The following is a 21327-nucleotide window of genomic DNA, read 5'->3' as shown; positions in this document are numbered from 1 at the left end:
AACGCGTTTATGGAAGAACAAAATAAATAACGCGAAACTATTACTTATTCAACAACGGCGAGCACAATTCAAATATATCTTTGATCGGACGTGCGGTGGTAACGGATGGAGAGACTTGCGTTCGTAAATCTAGTCGGACAGTGCCGTTTCACTTTGACCAATCGCGACAAAGAGGTTTGTGCTGCTTGATTGGTCGAGCGCACATCACGGTACTCGCACTAGTGTGTTTTCCAACGTTCGCTTGGGAGATAGTTGCCTCGGCGGCCGCGAGTGGCGCTGCGGTCGGCGGCGTGGCGCGACACGAACGGCGAAGTTGCTGATCGTGAAACGAAAATGGCGTCGCGTACACGGTGCGGATGATTTCGTTTATCCGCGTCTCTCCATCCAGATAACTGCGGTTTACGGCGTGTGCGACGGAACGACGAGCGGACGTCCGCTGGCGATCGTGCGTAACACCTACAACTGGGGTATCGCTCGTATACCCGGAATACGAGCTTGTTTATAACGGTCGCGCCGCACGTTACGGACGTTGGGAGCGAGCGGCGGCGACGGCGACGGCGGTTACAGTGACTACGGTGACGGAGGTTGTAAGTCGGTGCCGGACGATATATATCGCATTGACAGTCTCCTCGTATTACAAAGTTCCGTGTGTTTCTTTCTGTGTGTTTGCGCGAAGACAGTTGTTCGTCTGCCTGGCATGATGAAGGACACGAGATATCTCTTCCCCGCGTAAGTATCGTGAGCACCGTCGCGACGGCGGCTTTAATGTGTGTTGACGTGCGCGAGTGAGCCATTCTCCTCCACGTATCGTCCTTGTTCCGACGGACTCGCGGAGGAGGCAGTGATCGACGTGGTGCACGGTGACGGGGAACGCGCGACGTCTAGCATCTCGCTGACGATGGCGGTTAATCCGCGTGATATGGACGGCTTTATGCCGCTCCTGTCAACGACGGATATCAAGAAGAAGCTGAATGTCGGCAGCGGACTGTTAAATTATCTCGGCGACCCGACAAACAGCATTGAATGCCAGGACATTGGCATGTTTATCGATAATGTTATACCATGGCTTGGCAACGGCAATCCCAAGGTAAGCATGCCCGACGATCGTCCCTTAGCATCGCAATGTTGTTCGTACTTAACCTTTACTCGTGTTTTTCTAGTTAGTCTGTTTGCAAGATCCTATTGTTTACGAATATTTTTTGTGTTTACTTGTTTCTTATTAAGAAATACCGGAATAAGAAAAACCGGAGACTTTCTTCATTTTAAAATAAGACTTTCGATTTTGTTTTCTCGACCTATACACAGTGACGTATAAAACCAGTAGCGCCGCTTTTAGTACCAATGTCAATAAGGGACATTACAATGACATATAAAAAAAGAAAGATTATTCTATTATTTTATTATTATTAAACAATGTTATTCTTCCTACTTTAAAAGTCGCGCGTATTAAGAATGTCCATTATACTAGCAAATATAATATTTATTTTTTTATATTATTATGCTATTTTTTTAACAAGATAATGTTTGTTGTTACTAGACTCTTATGAACACCAACTATCTTTTCTCGCGTAATTCTATATTACAAGATGGATTGTTATTGAAGCAGGGACATAGGGTGTAGGGTTAATCGAGGGTTAATCTAGATACAGTTTGCCCTTAACGCTTTACTGACATCGAGCACGTCGTCGGTTTGCGACTTAATCTCCTCATCAAGCGCATATGACGCGCGCGGTCCATAAATGGAGAAAGGAGACGATTGATCAGTCACCGCGCGCTCCGTAAAACGTCGCTTTTCGCACTCGCACGTGAGAACGTGACCGCCCTTATACTTGCCTCTGCCTAGAAACGACAACTATCACAAAGTGAAGTAATACTGGATAGCAACGCGAAAGAATAACCCGCTTTTTTCATGTCTAAGAGTTTTCTAGTGTATGTGTGAAATTATTGCCAGTTACATACGTGTTTATAGTTTAACTTGAAATAGAATTACATTCAGCTTCAAATATGTATAATGTTAAATAATAAAACCGGTTATATTGATAAAATAAGTATCAATAATATAATGTGCTTATGCGAGCAAAGACCGGTTGTTTTATTTTAGAGAATAAAACATTTTTTTAGATAATTATCAAAAATATTTTTAATAATTATATAAATTTTTTATCTAAAATAAAACAATCTGTTTTTACTCGCTATTATATTATTTATATGTATTTTTTCACTGTTTTTTTTTATGACTCATTGTCAGACAAGAGCCAAATGTTTTTTTGCCAGCTTCTTTTCGCGATATTGGCCGCTCTCGCTGCGAGATATTTAATACTACATATACAGTGTATGTGTTTATTCGAAACACACGATCATTAAGAAACGATCATAAAGGCACGGTGTTATTTAAAGATTTAAAGATACACCGCGATCTGATACACTATTCATTCAGGGCTGGATGCAGCTCTGTTTCTTCGAGAGAATTATAATAGTTGTCTGCTTATTCAATGTGTACAAGAGATCAATGTCGTGTCGTCACGTTTGGAGTTAAGTACACGACGCGAATTAACGTGTAAACAATTCGAGAGTCGCGAACATATCGCTGATTTGTGATTATGGCAGCTCACAGTTTCATCATAACAATTAATATTGCGCAATGCATAATTAGAAGGACAATAAAATTTAATGCATTGTAGATGATAACGAAAGTATTATTCCGAAATGTGAGTAATCTATATTAATTAACGCGCCATTTTTTTATATATTGCGCAATAGAAGCGCGTAGTTTCGCAAAAATACTGATGGAGAAACGAAACAGAATATTTAGCACATGGCGAGTCTTTGTTTACCTTGATTCCATGCGTATAAATATATCGATTTTAATTGAACTTATTTTACCTGTAATATATTAATAAATACAGGAGAACTGACAAATAAATTCGAATAGTATCTACAAGAATAAAATATAAAATAAATAAGTAGATGGTTTTACATTTTATATCATTTATTTAAAAGGCACGTTTAATTTTAATTAAAGAAATAAATGTAAAGAATATATCAACACCAATAACTTTCTAGTTATATACGATATATAGATATAATATGTGTTTTATGACTCTTTTATCTTTGTTATGTATATATTTTTTCGTAGATCTTTATTTCATCTCTTCCTCTTCTAAATATATATACATATATATATATATATATATATATATATATATATATATATATATACACTGTAACAAATTGTTACATTACATCTTATTTCTCAATCCTAATTTTGTACGTGAGGTGGATTGTCGGGGCGTGTCGAGTTTGTCAATCTGTTACCTTGTGTGCGTGCGTGCAGCAGAGGTTCTCATGCCATTTATTTGAATGTGTTTATACGCATCATATCTAACTTTTAATACTCGAAGGATCGTGATAAGATCTCCCCGATTATTTTAGATATCGCACTTCAAAATGATGGTATGCTTTACATTACTTTAAATTTAATTTATTTTAGTCATAAAAATAATCCTCATTGTTATTGTTAGACTTTCTCTCTCTCTCTCCCTCTCGTCTATATATAACTGTGTTGAATTTTTTATAACCTTGCTTTCTCTCTCTCTCTCTCTCTCTCTCTCTCTCTCTCTCTCTCTTTTTCTCTCAAGTACGTTGTACTTTGTAGAATCGTGATATATTAAGAGAAGATATTTCAAGATCCAAAGATATACAGTTCGGAGTTCGCTGGTGCAACCTTTAAATTGCTCAATCTGCATCAAGAGCAATCGAGTTTATGACATGTTATTGTTGCTGATTGAGATATACTCTTACATCCTCGATATTTTTGTCGAATTAAGTAATACGTCATATCATTTATTTCTTCCGTTTTCTTGCCAAATTTTCAAAGGCAAAATTTACGATTGTAAGATACAATCCAGTTAAGAATACAATATACATATGTTTACACATTTTATAGTTTTTGTTTATATATTTTGCAATCAGTTTGCAAAATTTTCTCCATGTTTCTCTCGTTTCTTAATCCTATTGTTAACAATCAAATGAATGACAATATTGTAACGATATTCCTGAACAAAAATCGGAAATTCGACATTTTCTCTGCATCTTTCGCGATGCTTTTCGCTCGACGAAGAATCACGGAGTTCAACTTGCGAATAAGGGAAAAAACTTTCACGCCATGTACGTAACGCGTCTTTTGCTAGCAAGATCGATGCAGGGATGTCGTTTTAGTCAGAACCATTAAGTCGCTAAATGTCCTCCGGTAATGGCCGAGCCAGTACGGCCGACGCGAGTTTTTGAGCCCTTCCAGAGAAATGCATAACAGCTCGAGTGACAGTTTAATGGAGTATCGAGAGCGATTCGAAACTTTGATGCGGGATTTAAACCATCAGGTAAAGCCAACAGATTTGATCTTGTTTCATATATACAATTCTATTTGATCGCATCAAAATTTCCACATATTTTTATTTGAAGAATAAAATAAAATAAAATTTTATGTTAAAATTGAAATGCAATTAGTATCAAAATATTCCAAAATTATCCGCAATATTATAAAACAGCTTAATGGTTGATTGGATAATGCTAGAGTCGCGATTGCCGCGTTCAACGAGATATAGTTACATGGACGCGTTGATTTGTTTACGAGCTACACAGTTGGAAAATTTGTGTTAAATTTAACACAAATCGCATGTCCCAAACGGTCTACAGAAATTTTTCTGTTAATTTAACGTATTAGGCATATGTTAAATAGTAAGATTAATATTATGTTATATTTTAACATAAAAATAAATGTAAATTTTATAGTTTGACATAATTTTTGTGTGAAAATTTAATGAGAAAATAATGTTAAAGTAACATGTAATATATGTTACATTAAGATTATAATTATGTTAATATAACACGTTATATATGTTACATTAACATTGCAAAAATCTGTTTTGTTTTAAAAAGTATGTATATTATTATTAATTATTGCTATATTTTAACGAAGTACTGAACATGTTTACGCGTACACAAAATTAAAAAAAGAAACTATTATATACATACGCAGAATAAAATTGTAATTTATATGTAGAACATTGCTATAAAACTTAATTTTTATATTTGATTTGTAGTGTTATATAGTATCTAATATTTGATTTTATGGCTAAAATTAAATATTATATAGATATTATATAATACTACAAATCAAATATAAAAATTAAGTTTTATAGCAATGTTCTACATATAAATTACAATTTTATTCTGCGTATGTATATAATAGTTTAATTCTTTTTTTAATTTTGTGTACGTGTAAATATGTTCAGTACTTCGTTAAAATATAACAATAATTAATAATAATATACATACTTTTTAAAACAAAGCAGATTTTTGCAATAATTTTCGATACACTAGCATTATGCGAAGTACACGTCCAGACACGTCGAGATCACGTTGAAAAGTGACAGTCACTCTTATATTATAGAATAAACTCAACATTTTTTTCTGTAAATTTTAACAAATAAATTCTGTTACTAATAATTCGAAACATATTTATAATGTAAAATTGCACATTACGTTATTTTTGCTCTTTTTTAGTTATTTTAATACAATAATTTAACAATTGACTTGAATTAACAGAACAGCTTTAAATTAATAAATAAATGTGTTAAATTTTAACATAAAAATGTTTAACGAGAAAACACATTTTTTCCAACTGTGTATTATTGTCTGAAAGGTGTATTAATGTTGAAAGGTCTACTATATCGTGCGGTAAAATCTGTTTGAAGAAGGGTAGAAATAAGAAATTATTCTCGTCATTTGAGCGGTAACGAATGATTCATCGCTCAATGTTACACTTGTAGATCTAAGTGCCGAGTTGTCTTGATAAAGTGTTCTTTGTAAAGTAGATTAATCAAAAACAAATCGATATCTAATAAAAAATACTCGATAATGTACTGCATTGTTTGATTATTTTATTGGAATTCTCGTAATAATATATTTTCCTGTTTCTGATAATCATTATACTTTCTGTTTCAAGATTGCACAATACGTATTCAGGAATTTTACTCGTGTTTCATTCGATTATCAAATTACCACGGCTCTGTATAATCGATATTCACATTTAATTTTTCTTAAATAACTGTCACTAGCCGAAGCACGTCGGATAGATCATCTTACGTCACTCTCTCTCTTTCCGGTTATGTTGATTATAGGAATGTATACGAAAGTACTTCTGTGACATAATAAATAATTAACCGAATTGAGAGTTTCAGAGAGCCAAAAAATTTAGAGACTTTTACATGATATCTAATATTTGTTATTTTATATACGTACATATACACGCGCGAACGAAATCACACACACAGATTTGTACATACATATTGATACACTCGACATTCATTGCTATTTTTAGCGTGACTTTTCATTATCGTACGAGTCATCTCTTTATTTCCTTTCTGTATATATCTACAATTATTTTCTACATTTTTGGAATAACTCAGCAACTATTTACATTTGGAGGTCAAAAATCTCTCGTTAATCAATTCTAATGTATAAAAATCTACAATTCTTAGATGTTGCCACACTTGCTTCCTTTGAAGATTGATTTTTTTTCAATTTTTTTTAGTTTATGCTAATTTAAACATTTTGACAAATATTGCAAATTTTTTACACATTTTTTTTATATGTAAAAATATGTAAAATATTTTTACAATCATAAAACTCACATGTGTGTGCAGTTTCCACTCAATTCGCGAATGGCTTTCGTTCGTCACTCTTAACAATGCGTCATTCAGTCCACACTGAACACACGTGGCGAACGTCAATAAAACGAATGCAATATGGACAGCGGAAGCGCGTGTCACTTAATTGCAACGCTTGAAATTCGTACGAAAATCATCCCGAATACATAATTATTCGAAACCACTTGTTGAAGCCGATATTGAACCGCAAGTATCACGCGTTTTCACCTTCTGGGCAGAATAACACCAAGAAATGAGAACGAAGATTCATAATGGTATACCCGCGAATGCGTTAAAAGCGGCCTTTCAGCTGTCTGCTACTTACGATCCATTGTATTAGTTAAAAGAATAGGAAATGTTTTGCTAAAAAGAGCGTCTTTTCGGTCTTTCTCGGTCCGTCGTTTCTTGATGAATATACGCTGTTTGTCAAAATACAGGATGTCCTTAATCTTCGACGAACGCTCTGATTTGTGTTTTTGGCAAGCGATCCAAGAAAGGAAACATTTCGTTCCCTTTACTCGAATTATTCTCGAATCAATTAACACGAGATTTTTTTCTATTTCGATTTTTTAAAGCGATATGAAAAAAAATTGATTACGTAACTTTATTACCAAACTTTTATTGTGTTTTTATAATGTCAAAACACAATTCTATATCTTTTATTATCACATTTCGTATAAAATGCTTGATAAAATATTTTTCTTCCTGTCATAAAAATATTCAACGTAGTTTCATTTTTAAGAAATATCCTATTTCTCGTTCATTTCGTTTGATGAACGAACAACAAATGAGATCAGATCGCGTTGCTTTTATGTCGCGACACTTTACGTAGAAGCGTAAAAATATGGATAAATAGAGGTATGACACACACGCGGAGTACTCTTTGTCATTGAATTACAGTCGCCAAGCTGTGAATCGTCGCGTGTAATTAGACTTAACAATATTTCTTCTTACGGTACGATAGCTGTACCATTTTTGCAAGGCACGAATGCACCGTATCGATGTCAAGGACATGGGACAAAACGCGAATCGAATCTCCACGATCTTCGTCGTCGCGTTCCATTCGCTTTTTTTTCCACGCCATAGATGTTTCCTTTTCAGGATTTAAAGTATGACATCACTCTCACCTCGAAGCTTTTTACATTCGTATCATACGGTGCGCTCGAGCACATTTCATATCTCTTATATAACATTACTCTTACACTTACGTATGTAAAATATACTTCTTCGATGCTGCATGCGACAATTAGAAAAAAAAATGCTAATATCGAGCATTTTCATACATGCGTGACTGATTGACAAATGGAAAATCGCGATATGTTCACGAAGTATATGTATATGTCACGGTCGAGATTTTATCGTAAGTGGTTCTCAATCGATTCGTTAATTTTCAAGAGTCGAGATCTACATGATTACGAGATAACTTTCCGCTTATCTCAATCGTTTTCATATCACATACTGTATAATTCAATTCGCCTCGCGAATTCAAAAATTGGTATACTAATATTTCTTAGAATTTTCTAAATATTGTTTACGTTCGGGGATTAGAAACATATACTTATCTTTCAGGATAACTTTTGTGAAATTACTTAGTACTTACTGAATGCTCTTTGTCTCATAAAAATTGTTGCAACAAAACAAGAACGAATATGCTCCGAGACTATCGAGTCACGTTTTATCTCACGCATTAAGGCTTGTTTGTCTCACAAGGGGGGAAGAGATAACTGAGGAATATGGAGGCTGCCAAATATAGTCCGTCGCAAATCGACGACGACCGACTCTCGACGCGGTGAAATTGTGCATTTCTCCCTTTCTCGCCTTGTAAGAAACTTTTAAAAAAATCAGATGAAACGGGAGGAGTACGATTTTATAAAGCAAAGAACAATTTCCTAACTGACACAGACGTGATCACAATCAACCGCATGATTCTTCTAATCGTAGCGACTACGAAAGTAATTTAATTAATAACCTTCGTCTGGAAATAGATTCTCTTATGTTTTTTTTTTTTTTTTTTTGTTTTAAAAATATTATTTTAACAAACGTTAACTAGATTTTACGAAGCTTGTGTAACTCGAGTCGCTTTCATAATCGTCGGCAAATTTGTCGTCTCGCTTCCTGCCGCGTCTCTGTTAAATTGCCAAGAAGTTCAGCGACATATTTGATACCCGATATATCTGACGTACCCGAAAATACATGTATCCCAAATTTTCAACGGCCCGTTTAATAACGTTCCTTAGACTCATTTCCGCCGATTACGTATAGTGCCTCGCGGATGTGAATCTGCACGCGATGCACTTCTGCGTATAGAAGAGACCTGCAACCTCCCACGTAGCTCTAACAACAGTTTTAACGGACTGTGCACCCAAGTTTGACAAGTAAAGTCAGAGCTCTCTCGCCCACGCGTGCGTGCGTGTCGTGTCGTGCACGTTACGCTTGACCCTTTCTTGCGCGTTACTTCTGTGTAATCTTTTTGCCACTATTGTGGCTTTCATTGTATCTTTACGATACAAAGCGAAGCGCGCGATAAGAAATAATAAATTTACAAAAATTTTGATGATATAATTAGGCAAAAAAATTGAATTGTTTTTTAGAGATAGCTTTTTCGAATATATATTTTTTCTATATAAAACGTAAAAACATCTACGTGAGAATTTTAAAAGCAATAAATTCTCTTATGTAGACGTTTTTACGTTTTACATAGAAAAAAAAATATATATGTATAATTATATTAGTACGCAGTTCACATTAAGACAAATATAGTGAGATTAAAACATTCAATGTTAATTAAGGCCATAGATAGTGGAAAGGCGGTTACAATGTCAAGTTCTTTCTATATCTTGACATAGAAAAAAGAAAATATGTTTAAGAAGTATATCTTAATAAAATACAATTTTACCAACCATCTTTAAAATCAATATCTTTTAAAACTTGTCACTTATTTTTTAATCTTGTCTAAGAATTACAAAAAAATCATAATGCCTTGATGAAAATTTTCTCTGTATCTACATTTAAAGCTGTAGAGAAAATTTGGAAACCAGATTTTTTTTTTTTCTTCGAATTTTCATTATCCAATTTATATAATGCATTTTTTCTTCACAATATTTTTATCACAGTACAAATTTTTTTAAGTCTTACATAATTATGTTCTTACTTTACTAAATGAATAATACAATTGTGATGCAGTTGCGTCCAAAAATAAATTTTGTCGAGATATTCACGTTTTGCGATGCAATGTAGAAATACGACTTATTTATATAATATCTTGATACGATTGTGGCTAACTTTTAGAAGCGTATATATTTCTGAGAGAGAGAAGATAATGACATAAAGGACAGCTAAAGAGGAAGGCAAAAACTCTCGGTACTGAGCAATGATGTCACAACTAGACGATAGCCCTGAGAGAACGTTTACCCCGCGGCTCGAAAATAGGTTTTATACATCTATGTATAGCACTTCGTTAACTGTATTTAACGTTGCACTATATTGAGACGCTTTTGCAGCTCGCGGCGATAACATATATATCGCCAAATTGAATATTAAAATTGTCAATATTAAATAGTCTTTCTAAACACAAATTAACGTATTTTAATACGTTAAATATTATAGCATATCTTAATTAATTGCTGTTATCGCTAATCTTAATAGTTTGTGCATTATTTAATTACAACTTCCACAACATAATTACTATGCAATTCCATGCGCGCGTTTAGCAGTCGCTAAAATGTGAACTGAAGCAAATGTAATTAGAGATTTGTTGGTTAGTTAATTGCACATTTCCTTAATTAAAAAAAAACATTCTATTCGTCTATATCGTAATTATGAGGATTTTACATCTGACATCTTGTAGGGCTCACAGGTGCGTAATAACGAATAAGAAGCAACGAAGCATGTAAGAGTGCGCAATTTTTTGACTTCAAAAAAAGCTCCGGATCGATATGCATCAACCTAGTTTGAGATGTCAACATCGCGCGACATTTTTGCAATCCCTTGCTCTTACTCCCTATTTTTCATTTTTTCGATTATATAATTAAAATTATTTTACGAAAAATAATATTTAATATGTACGAAATAAAATGTTTAAATAGAATAGATATAATATGGAATAAATAAAATTATAATAACATAAAAATATATTGAAAATAATTTTAATTATATAATCGACATGCGAAGAATGTACTGCGAGATATCGGTGGCAGAAGTTAATTGCATCAAGGCGCTTCTATTATTAGCCAACCTTTTTCACCGTAGTTGGAAGTGTTAATTAATATAGCTCGTAATGGAGCCCCCTCATATGAACACCTTCTCTGTATTCGCTAAATTATCCGGTAGACCTCGATCGCCTTGATGCACATTAGCGAAAGCGCGATGCGATTGCCGAAGGAGGACAATCATTGCCACCGCTATAATCGTCGCCGATATGCCATAAATTCAAACACATTTATTTATGCACATGTGTGTTTCTCTCTTTTTACAGGTTGTTCAAAACGGCTTAGAGATCCTGACGTATCTCGCGGATCGGATGGGTCAAGACTTTAAGCCTTACATCTCTACCATCATACAACCAACAATAGATAGGCTAGGTGAGTCCAGAATATTATTATAGCAATATTTGTTCCACTCATTTGTCTTGTAAATTATCTTCGGGAAAGAATCGATATCAGCGCTGAGAAAATTTCTATTATTATTTATGACAACCGATAATTTATCAGCTTATGATAATTGACGGAAGCTTATATTTTTCCTTATGAGTGTTTTTAAAGTACTTGTGATACGAAAACATAGATGATTTAACGTCATTTAAGTTTTTAATTAGAAAACTATACTATTTGTAGACTTTTTTTATCTGAGAAGCGAGTTTCTCGCTGCGTATATTGAATGAATCATCAGTTAATCGCTAAATGAGTTTCAAATAGAACGGAGTGAAGTTTAAATGTCTTTAATGAGGTTGAAGTCTATGACAGATGTACACCATATTTGTCGAGAACCGGTCCGCCGATCGCTTTCAGCTCTCCCGCGAAGAGAATAAGTTGACACATCCGTGCGATTCGACAATGTATCTCCTTTCCCGACTTTCATATCTCAAATTATCCTCATGCATAGAGAACTAATGATTAAATTTACATTTATTGCAGGTGACAGTAAAGATATTACCAGAGAAAAGGCGCAGTTGGTACTCTTAAAGATCATGGAGAAGGGGTGTATGTCGCCTCAAAATCTTCTCGATAGACTTCGTCCGGCTTTCAGTCACAAAAATGCGAAATTACGAGAGGAGGCTCTCATTTTGTTAACAACAACCTTGAATGAGTAAGTCGCAAGTTTGCATTTATTTAAAATGAAATAATTATATATAGAATAATAAAATATATGAAACGTTTTTTTCCAGACACGGAGCAGACGAGATGGCCCTATCGGGCGTGATCCCGAGCATTGTCAAATTGTTGTCGGATCCATCGGAAAAGGTCCGAGAGACCTCGTTGAATACACTGGCGGATATCTATCGGCATGTAGGGGAGAGATTACGCGTCGATTTGCAGCGAAAGCACAATGTGCCGCAAGCCAAGTAAGTGAAATAGCCAGCAGTGAAAGCGGATTCTCTTTTCGGCTTTCAGTCTGCGAGATTGGCATATTTTCTAATCGTGATTCAATCGTTTGTGAAAGGCTTCTTCTCGCTATATATTAAGTAGTCTAACGTATTATAATAAATTCAGCTTATATGACGATAAATCGGAGGTCACGGATGCAAAAGTGTGTCTCGTGAACTCGCTTATCTTTCCGGGCCCTAAAAGTTAGGAACTTGCCGAGACCGAAGAGAGAGCGAGCAAGATAAGTTATTAGTCGCTAGAGTACCGAAATTTTTTATTTCGGACTTATATAGTAGTTTACAAATATAAATCATGATAAAAATTTAAATTAATATTTTTATTTTTTGGAAAATAACGTTTTTAAGATTTATATAGATTAATTAATTAATTTTTGCAGTTGAAGTAACTTCAAAAACGCAATATTATTTGAGAATAATTTTTAGTTAAATGTATAACAATATATGTATTTTTGTATTATGTATCTAATTAAAAATAATCTGACAATGAATAATATGATATATAATATTATTTTAACAGCAAAAATTTTATTAATTTAATTAAGGAAAAAAATTACTTTTACAAAAAGATAAAAAAAATTTTAATTTGCATAAGATTGGCTATCAGATAAGTATAACAATAGACAATCGACATCGAGGTTTGTACGCTTACTCGAGAGACAGGGTGATCATAGGGGGACTTTTTTTTTGTCAAAAATAAGCGGAATTTATTGTAATAAAATCAATCAATTGTAACATGTCAATAATTCGCTCTTCTTTTGCTTACAGAATGCTCCTGTTAACAGAGAAGTTTGATCAATTGAAGGCTGCCGGGGATCTACTACCTTTAGCAATGTCATCTGACGGTGAGTAAACCGATTAAATTTTTTGACGCCACGGGATATCGCTTAATGTAAAAACTCGGTAATGATGAAAAACTGCGTGAGTGTGCCACTCGCGTGTCATTCCCGGGTCTATATCGTTATTCAATGCACGCGAGAGCAGCTTGTATCGTGCTGCCATCGCGCAGCCATGGAGTCTATCATGTAGCGCGATTTTTACTTTGCATGCCAGGAAGATTCCTCTTACCCCTCTCGCTCTACCTCGCCTCATCTCCCTCGCAACTTAAACGTTACATGTATACATCATGAATATTTACCAAGGATCGTATGTTCTACGATGAGACAAGAATACTCGTCAGTATTTCACATCGGTATACCACGTGGAACACCGTTGACTTGGATTTAACGATACGTCAATATCTCCGTTCAGATCAGAATTTTTTATCTCCTCGTTTCCGGCAAAAAGAAATCAAATTAACAATATTAAAAATAAGGTTTAAGATGTATATTAATATACATCTTAAACCTTATTTTTAATATTATTAATTTGATTTCTTTTTGCCGGAAACGAGGAGGTTAAAAATATATTAATATACATCTTAAACATTATTTTTAATATTATTAATATACATATACATCTTTGAGGTAAAAAATTCCGATCTGAACGGAGATATTGACGTATCGTTAAATCAAAGTTAACGGTGTTCCACGTAGTATACCAATGTGAAATGACGAGTATTGTTGTCTTATCGTATTTTATTTTTAATATTGTTAATTTTATTTCTTTTATATAGGTTCTTGGAAAACATAGGTATCCTTGGTAAATATTCATGATGTAAAAAGCTTTATTTCCTTGAACGGACGATACAATGAGGTCGCTAATTTGCGCTATCTGCACTGTCGTGGACATTACATAATATTGCATACGGAATAGAATCGCGTCGCCGTGATAGGCACCACGTGCAATACATATCGACGGTATATTGTTTCAGACGCCGCGCCTGTAATTCATACCGAAGCTAGGACCGTCCTGCTTGAAAATGGACGGCCTTGTAACTGCCCGGTTCGCCGGTTGTTCAAATTTTGGTCGCAAATATTACATGTCGCGTCGGCAATCGTATACTTGACTTCCTTCGCTTCTCGATTGATAGAAAAGTCCGTATCGACCAAAAGCAAAAGTTCATCCATACCGTAGCGTATTCTGTTTACGTAATCGATCGGAGCATAAAATGTTAAGACCGCAAAAAAAAAAAAAAAAAAAAAAAAAATAGCACTCCGCAATTCATCTTCGTGTCTGTTTTATCTTTTCGGAGGTCTATCTGAGGTCTGCGATTTATTTGAGCATGGCGATGCGATTATTGGTTGCAGTAATTAATTACTATGTTACGTGCGATACCTTCTCGAAAGGCCAGATAGTTCTCATCGTTGGACAAGAGTACCCTCTCTATTGTTTATTATTAGTTATTCTTATAAATTTTGATTTATAATCTTTGGATTACTGTTGTGACATAAATGTCACAGGAGGTAAAGAAGCTCGTTAAATATTTACAGTCAACTAACGTGAAGCAATAAGCCATCTCTGGCGAAAGTAGCGGTTAGAAGTTAATAGAATTTTAAATAGATTTATAGTAGGAAAGTTTTTTTTCGCTCTATACTCTCTCTTTTTTTTTCCCCCTTATTGTCAGATCTGGAATCGAAGATGCGCGCAACTTTGAGTCCATTTCCTTTGCTACACCCTGTGAATACACAACGATCACGATTAGATCATACATGGGCTTGGCAGAAGAAGCCACGGCGCTTCGCTTGATTTCAGAGATATTAATAGAACTCAAAATAGCCGTGAAGCGCTAATAGCAATCTTCCGCGAAGCGTCGTGCATCCCCTTCATGGACATTCAAACTTCCGGTCATAGCAAAGTCCGGGGGATCAATCTCAGGCGTTATTAGAGCGGTTCCGCATGTTTTACATGCTAATTATACACCCATGAATATTCTAAAGCTTATTCTCTCGCAAGTAACACTCTATATATCTTTAAAATTATATAAAATCCCAAAATATTAATTGAAATTGGAGTCTAATATTCATCTTGCATATTAATTAAAAACTCAATTAAAATTACTCGATACAAGTAAAGTTCAAGAATTACTCTCGTAATGAGAAAATAATACACCGATTGCGAGAAATTAATCTACAATCAACACGTGTTTTACATCGATATATATCTTCATTCATGCATAACATATATTCATTCATGCATAAACGTTTACTTAACATTTTGCATAAATTCAATTTTCTATTTTTTAAAAATATAATTTACACATACTTTGCAATCGTGACGTAATTATGCCTGACGACCATTCGCCATGTTTCGACGATGAAAATCGCATTCTACGAATGCGAATGAGAATCGCGGAATGAATATTTTTTCATAGCCCACCTTATAGTGGAATTGTGACATGAATAACGACGATTAAAACTTGCCGATCAAAATACGCCGACTAAAATCGTCATCGTGACGATGGTATCCTCGCACGACGAAGTTATGCGACACGGAAAGGTTACGCTGACGAGCGAGCAAAAATTTGCATAAGTCTCGTTTTCGCTCTCTCTTTCCCCGTGACCCCGCATGCAGCGGGGATTGTATTAGAGGTTCACAGGCACATACTACGCGATTTCTCCGGAACGCGCCAGCGTTGCTTTGATTTGAATCTTGCAATTAGAAAAGTAAAAAGCTCTCCATTCTTGTGAATAAAATTGACGCACGACGATTAATAAATGTCGCCTCACCTCACCAAATATACGACATATTTCACAATATAAATTGCTAACTATTTGGCAATCTTCCATATATATATATATAATATATATTTAAATTCTATACATATTTATGATCCGGATATGAATATATAAATCGCGAAACTTTATCTTTTTTAAATTTAAATTATTATATTATCTCTTAGACTATTTGTATGTAATAAAAGACTTTAATTGGCATCTTGTCTCTCAATTGTCACGTGCGGGGATGATTCGCGTCGCGTACTTGTAGGAACTACCCTCTCTACCGTGAATTCACGCTATCGTCCACCCGCGCTCGCTCTTAAACTCACGCCTTATTACGCGACCTTACCCCGAGGGCAGCAAGATGCATACTCACGTGCTCAAGTGAAAGGTAGGGTGGCAACATGCAGATTTATCTCCGCGGCGCGGCGCACGATTCCAGGCTGCGCGCACCGATCAGATATGGAAAACACAGAATAACGCCCGGCTGCTGCCCTTTCGTCGCACCGCGTTCTTTGACCGCTGCCCCGTTAACCTTTCCTAGCCACAGGTCAATAAAATGAACTGTTCTAGAGATGTATTTTTCTTCATTAGAAATAATTATAGATCGCTTCACATACAATTACACGCGATTAAGGCTCCAATATTCAAATGTCTTTATTCTGTGCGTATCATAAAAAAATTACGATTAGATAGATTTTGTACTGTAATATTAAGATAAATATTTAGAAGATTATTACTTCTAACAATTTGCGTTAATACATAAATTTATAATTTATTTGATCATTCTTCGTAGAGTCGATAATGCAATAAATCAAGCATATTAAATAACCAGGCGATCAAAAATTGAGGGCGTTCGGAAAATCCTTATTCTATCTCTCTCTTTCTCTCTCTCTCTCTCTCTTTCTCTCTCTCTCTCTCTCTCTCTCTCGAACGAACGAACGAACGAAAAGTCACAAATTACTCTATGATGACATAATAATTGTTTGCTTAATCTGACACATGGCGCGTCGCGCTCGATAAACGTGTGTACGCTATTATGTAACGGCGAGGCCTGTTATCGCCTGCCTTCTCGATGCCGACCAAGCAAAAGCCATGTGTAGGCGATTCTTCTTAGCGTTGTCTCTCTAACGGCAAGAGATATCGACGTTCATATTTTTCGATGTCGATGATGTCATGGCATGTGACGCCACACAGAAAATCTATCGTCGATCGCCAGTTTCTCCCTCGTGTTTGTTTTTCATTTATTTTTCTGAAGCAAACTGCGTCTTGTTTTTCTCAAAGTTCTTATTTATCTGTATCTTAATAAAGCATCTGCTCTATATATACAATATGTATAAAATTTTTATCTTACTTAAAAATATCTTTATAAAATTAACTGTGTAAATTATTCTTTACGCAAAATTTTAAAAATATCTTCTTCAGTGATCGCATATTTCAAGATATTTATTTTAAGCTGATATATATAAAAGATAGGGAGTTTAATTCGCGAACGAGTTACGAACTTTCACCAAGATTATAACCATCGTAAATCGATGACAGGTTTAATTTGAGCATAATTTGCTTTTATGAATAAAAATCGGGAAAAAGAAGCAAAGCGAAGATCCATACACTCGACGATGGAATAAGACGTTAAATTTATCTCTTTTTGCGAAATGAATTAATCAACGAAGGTCTACCGCGAATTTCTGACTAAATTCATTTTTATTTATTAACTGACAATAATTTTTCAACCTACCGCCCCACTTTGATGTACGATGAATGCTGCAAATTTTCTTCGTATTTTCGAGCATCATTATTTCTTTGCTCGACAAGAAGGCTGGGAGATTACCTAGTTTAGCGACCAATTATATGTCTCGTTCTTTTTGCAATGCGAAGCAAAAAGTGGAATTCAAGCGCCGGCTTATTTTCGCCGATAATGGTGTCCGTAATGATCCTGTTTTGCGAGTAGCCGGTAACGTTTGATTGCTCGTCTTAAATTGACCTTCGAGCATGATGTTTCAAAAGTCAATCCCAAGAATCGCTCTGAATCCCGTTCAGAGGACATTATAATTTCAATTGTGTGTCAGATTTGCTCTTTCACGAGAAATTTATATAAATTCTTCAAAAACAAAATCTCTCGAAAAATCATTATTTAAATATTTTTGAAGAAATGGAACGTTAATTTTTTTTTTTTCCCAAAGAAAATAGCTTAAAAATCTATTGTATCATGTTTTCTAAAGAGATTGGAGATTTTTTACTTCCGGCGTAATGTTCCACAGTTAATTCTTATATCGTAAACTTTATCTCTCTCGCGTCTCGAAATTGCGAATTCGCGGGCGCGCGTTAGCGTTAATTAACAACGAATTAAATTACTAACTCGCTTTCACTAGGACACCGACCGTTGATTCTTGATGCTCGGGAAATACGAGAACTGCCCGCTATATGGAAACCTCTCGCTGTATTTTCCAACTCCTTCCCCGTTCTTCCGTAATACTCCATTCCGTAACACACGTCCGTTGAATTTCTAAAGGAGGTGAGCATTTTATCGGCAGCGAGCCTTGCAAAAGAAAAGAAGACATAAGACACATCCTTCAGCCCACGCTACCGCACGTTAATTATACCGTCGGGTGTAATTATCGATACCGCTTCCATCGCGTATGTGAATGCAAGCATAATTGCAGAGACAGAAATAGAAAGGGAGAAAAAAGATGATACCTGCGGTCGCTGGGAAACTGCGTACGATTCTGTTGACCTGGTTTTTACCTACTTTGTCCGCCGACATTCAGAATAATTTATCGCGAAATATCGCGAAGCATAAAATATTGCATCGTGGAAATCTACATAGTCACGGCGAATCGAGGCCGATCATATGCACTTCCGGTATTTTAGATCGCACCAAGTGGCCGGACTGTTCAGCGTCGCCTGACCCTAAAACTATACAACCGGGATCCGGCAGATTTCCTTTTCCGAAACAGTTATATTGCATTACGGTATTTCATACGCACTTGAGCTATTATTTTATATATTTTAAAAATCGAAAATATAATAAAACTTTTATTCGAGTTAAATTTTAATTTAAATACAAACTCGTAAATTGACTTTTATTTCTTTAAAGTGAATAATTAAACATGCACGTAATATATTTTTGAAATGCGATGAGATACAGATGTATAAGTTATATTTCTCGTAAAATTTTATCGAACGTTAGAATCGAACATTATAATCACGTATCAATCCGTTCAATCCGGTCGTCACAAACGATATCATACGATTAATTATGCCTTAATGCATCGCGTCGCGCGTTAATTAAGAGTTGCGCGATACCTCCCCGATAATTTATTACTCGCTTCCCGCGGAAACACGTTTAGATTGCAACTTAACTCGGATCGATCCTTTCGAGCTACTGGAATTGATCATGGCTCGAATCAAAATTAATTCGCTAAACTCTTAGTCTTACCTATTAATCTTTGATCTTTAGATATTTCTGTTACTTTGTATAATAAAAATTCTTGCAAAAATAAGTTGATTGCGAATTCACCCGAGGATCCGTCCCCGAAATTTTGTATAAATCTACGAAATATAGTCACGTGTTTTTGGTCTAAAACACGAAAATGAACTTAACGACAAATTTTCGAAGACAGTATTATTTCAACACGCACTCCCGGTCTTTTTTTCTTTATTACGAGCGACATAACCGATCCTTTTATTTCGCGGTGCACATTAATCTTTCCTCCTTCTCTTTCTCTTCTGTTCTTTCTCGATCGCTTCTGCCGCGACTGTATCGCCAGTCTTAAAACTGGCGCAAATTGAATCGGACCGCATCAATCACCTACCTGTTTTCATCGCGGCCGACAATTTGTCGTCCTTTCGCAATCGGTCGGTCTTGTGCGGCGGTGTTCCTTTATACGTAGGATCGGTTAAAGAAATTCGCACGTTAGACAGGTTCTAAAAATAAAATTTAAAATTTGGGAAGCTGAATTAATTAGTAAAAAAGCACATGTATACAAATATATTAGATATATTATATATTTATTTTTACTTTTTATTTATTATGTCATCATATTATTATCATATTAATTTTTAATATAATTGAATAAATTATAATTTTTGCAAAAGTAAACAAAAGACGTAAAGGAAAGATTTTTTTCACGACATCTGTCACTGTATTTGCGTGTAATTCATCTGGAATCACTCCTATGGTCACATGGAAATCAGTAAATGACATTTTCGGGTCTTCGGGACGACTGAATAAAATCGATTAGTCAATGCCCGATCTCGATTGCACGACGTCTTTTATGTTCTCGACGGTGAAACTCGGCCGATCTCATCTCGGGCGTTAATACACGATGGAAAGCACCGACATTCTGCAGATGCAGCTCTCACACCTTCGCACGCATGAATGCAAAGCGACGAAGACAGAAAGCTTAACTTATCTCGCGTATGCATTTCTCGAGCGATTGCGACATCGCCGACTTTCAGCCTTTCTTGTCGGGAAGGTGTTAATTATTCCGGTGCACCAATTAACTCGTAATTATTAACGGGACAATTCGGCTGTTCGATCTCTTTTGTTGATTAAACTTGAGTTCCTTTTAAGCGATATAAAAAACGTAACAATGTTTTACTTTGTGTAAAACGTAACGAGATAGCCATCTTACATTAACATTCGAGATGTAATCAAAGTTTCCTGCAGCGGGAAAAAATTAAAAATGTACATAATTGACAATCTTTAATTATGATTTGAATGCGACCAATAGATTTAAGATAAAGTGCATTTTTTCCGTTATACACACGGAAATAGGGATATCGAATAAAAAGAAAAAAAAAAAAAAAAACAAATTAGAAAAAAACCAATAACAAAATAAAAATAATTAAAAAAATAATAAAATATACAATGAGAGATGTACAAATTAAAATACGTAGTAAAAAATAGAAAAATTAATTGTGAAAAATATTTATAAATTAGATATAACTTGAAATGTAAAATTACGCAAAAATTTACAATGTGACATACGATGCGACTTTCGTGTGTATCATATTCGTCGATGGAAGAATAACTAAAATCATACAAACTGACCTCGCTAAGAGTGCATTTTCACGACTGTACCATTGTCCTCGATGACACACTTGACAATAGCACCACTGGCATTGATTTTCCGGAATCGGTGGCGGTAAGGCAGGCCCCGCGCCTCCTCGCTCGTCCCTACGGCCTTTGGCCCCTTCCAACAGCGGGGCACCAACGATAGGGGAGGGTCCGTTGTGGGACCCCCTCCTTCGGCTCGGTTGCTTTACTCGCGTTCCGCGCATAAGCGCTTACTCTCGGGAGCCCGACTGAGAATAAACGAGTCGGCGTTTAGCAACGTGAGAGACGCGTTGTATTATCGGTAGTCCCACAGCGAGTGTTGTCGCGATCATCGATCGTGTGCTTTTCTCCCGCGTT

The 21327-nt window shown here is 35.4% G+C and overlaps 1 protein-coding gene across 7 annotated transcripts in view; it reads left to right on the top strand.

Moving 5' to 3' along the window:
• The first annotated feature begins 302 nt into the window (after positions 1-302).
• Positions 303-21327, top strand: part of Chb (CLIP-associating protein) — a 35742-nt gene continuing 14717 nt past the window's right edge. For 4 of the 7 annotated variants that reach the window (XM_072891808.1, XM_072891806.1, XM_072891807.1 and 1 more), the window contains exons 1-5: positions 304-1087; positions 11185-11290; positions 11843-12014; positions 12094-12270; positions 13078-13154. In XM_072891808.1, coding sequence (XP_072747909.1) covers positions 899-1087; positions 11185-11290; positions 11843-12014; positions 12094-12270; positions 13078-13154 — 721 coding nt within the window. In that variant the 5' untranslated portion in view covers positions 304-898. Of the gene's footprint in view, positions 1088-11184; positions 11291-11842; positions 12015-12093; positions 12271-13077; positions 13155-21327 lie in introns of all 7 variants that reach the window. The other 3 variants (XM_072891805.1, XM_072891804.1, XM_072891803.1) reach the window with 1 other exon arrangement.

The sequence above is a fragment of the Anoplolepis gracilipes genome, chromosome 5 (genome assembly GCF_047496725.1).
Source record: "Anoplolepis gracilipes chromosome 5, ASM4749672v1, whole genome shotgun sequence".
In the NCBI taxonomy this organism is placed as follows: domain Eukaryota; kingdom Metazoa; phylum Arthropoda; class Insecta; order Hymenoptera; family Formicidae; genus Anoplolepis; species Anoplolepis gracilipes.
This window is presented reverse-complemented; position numbering and strand designations above follow the sequence as displayed.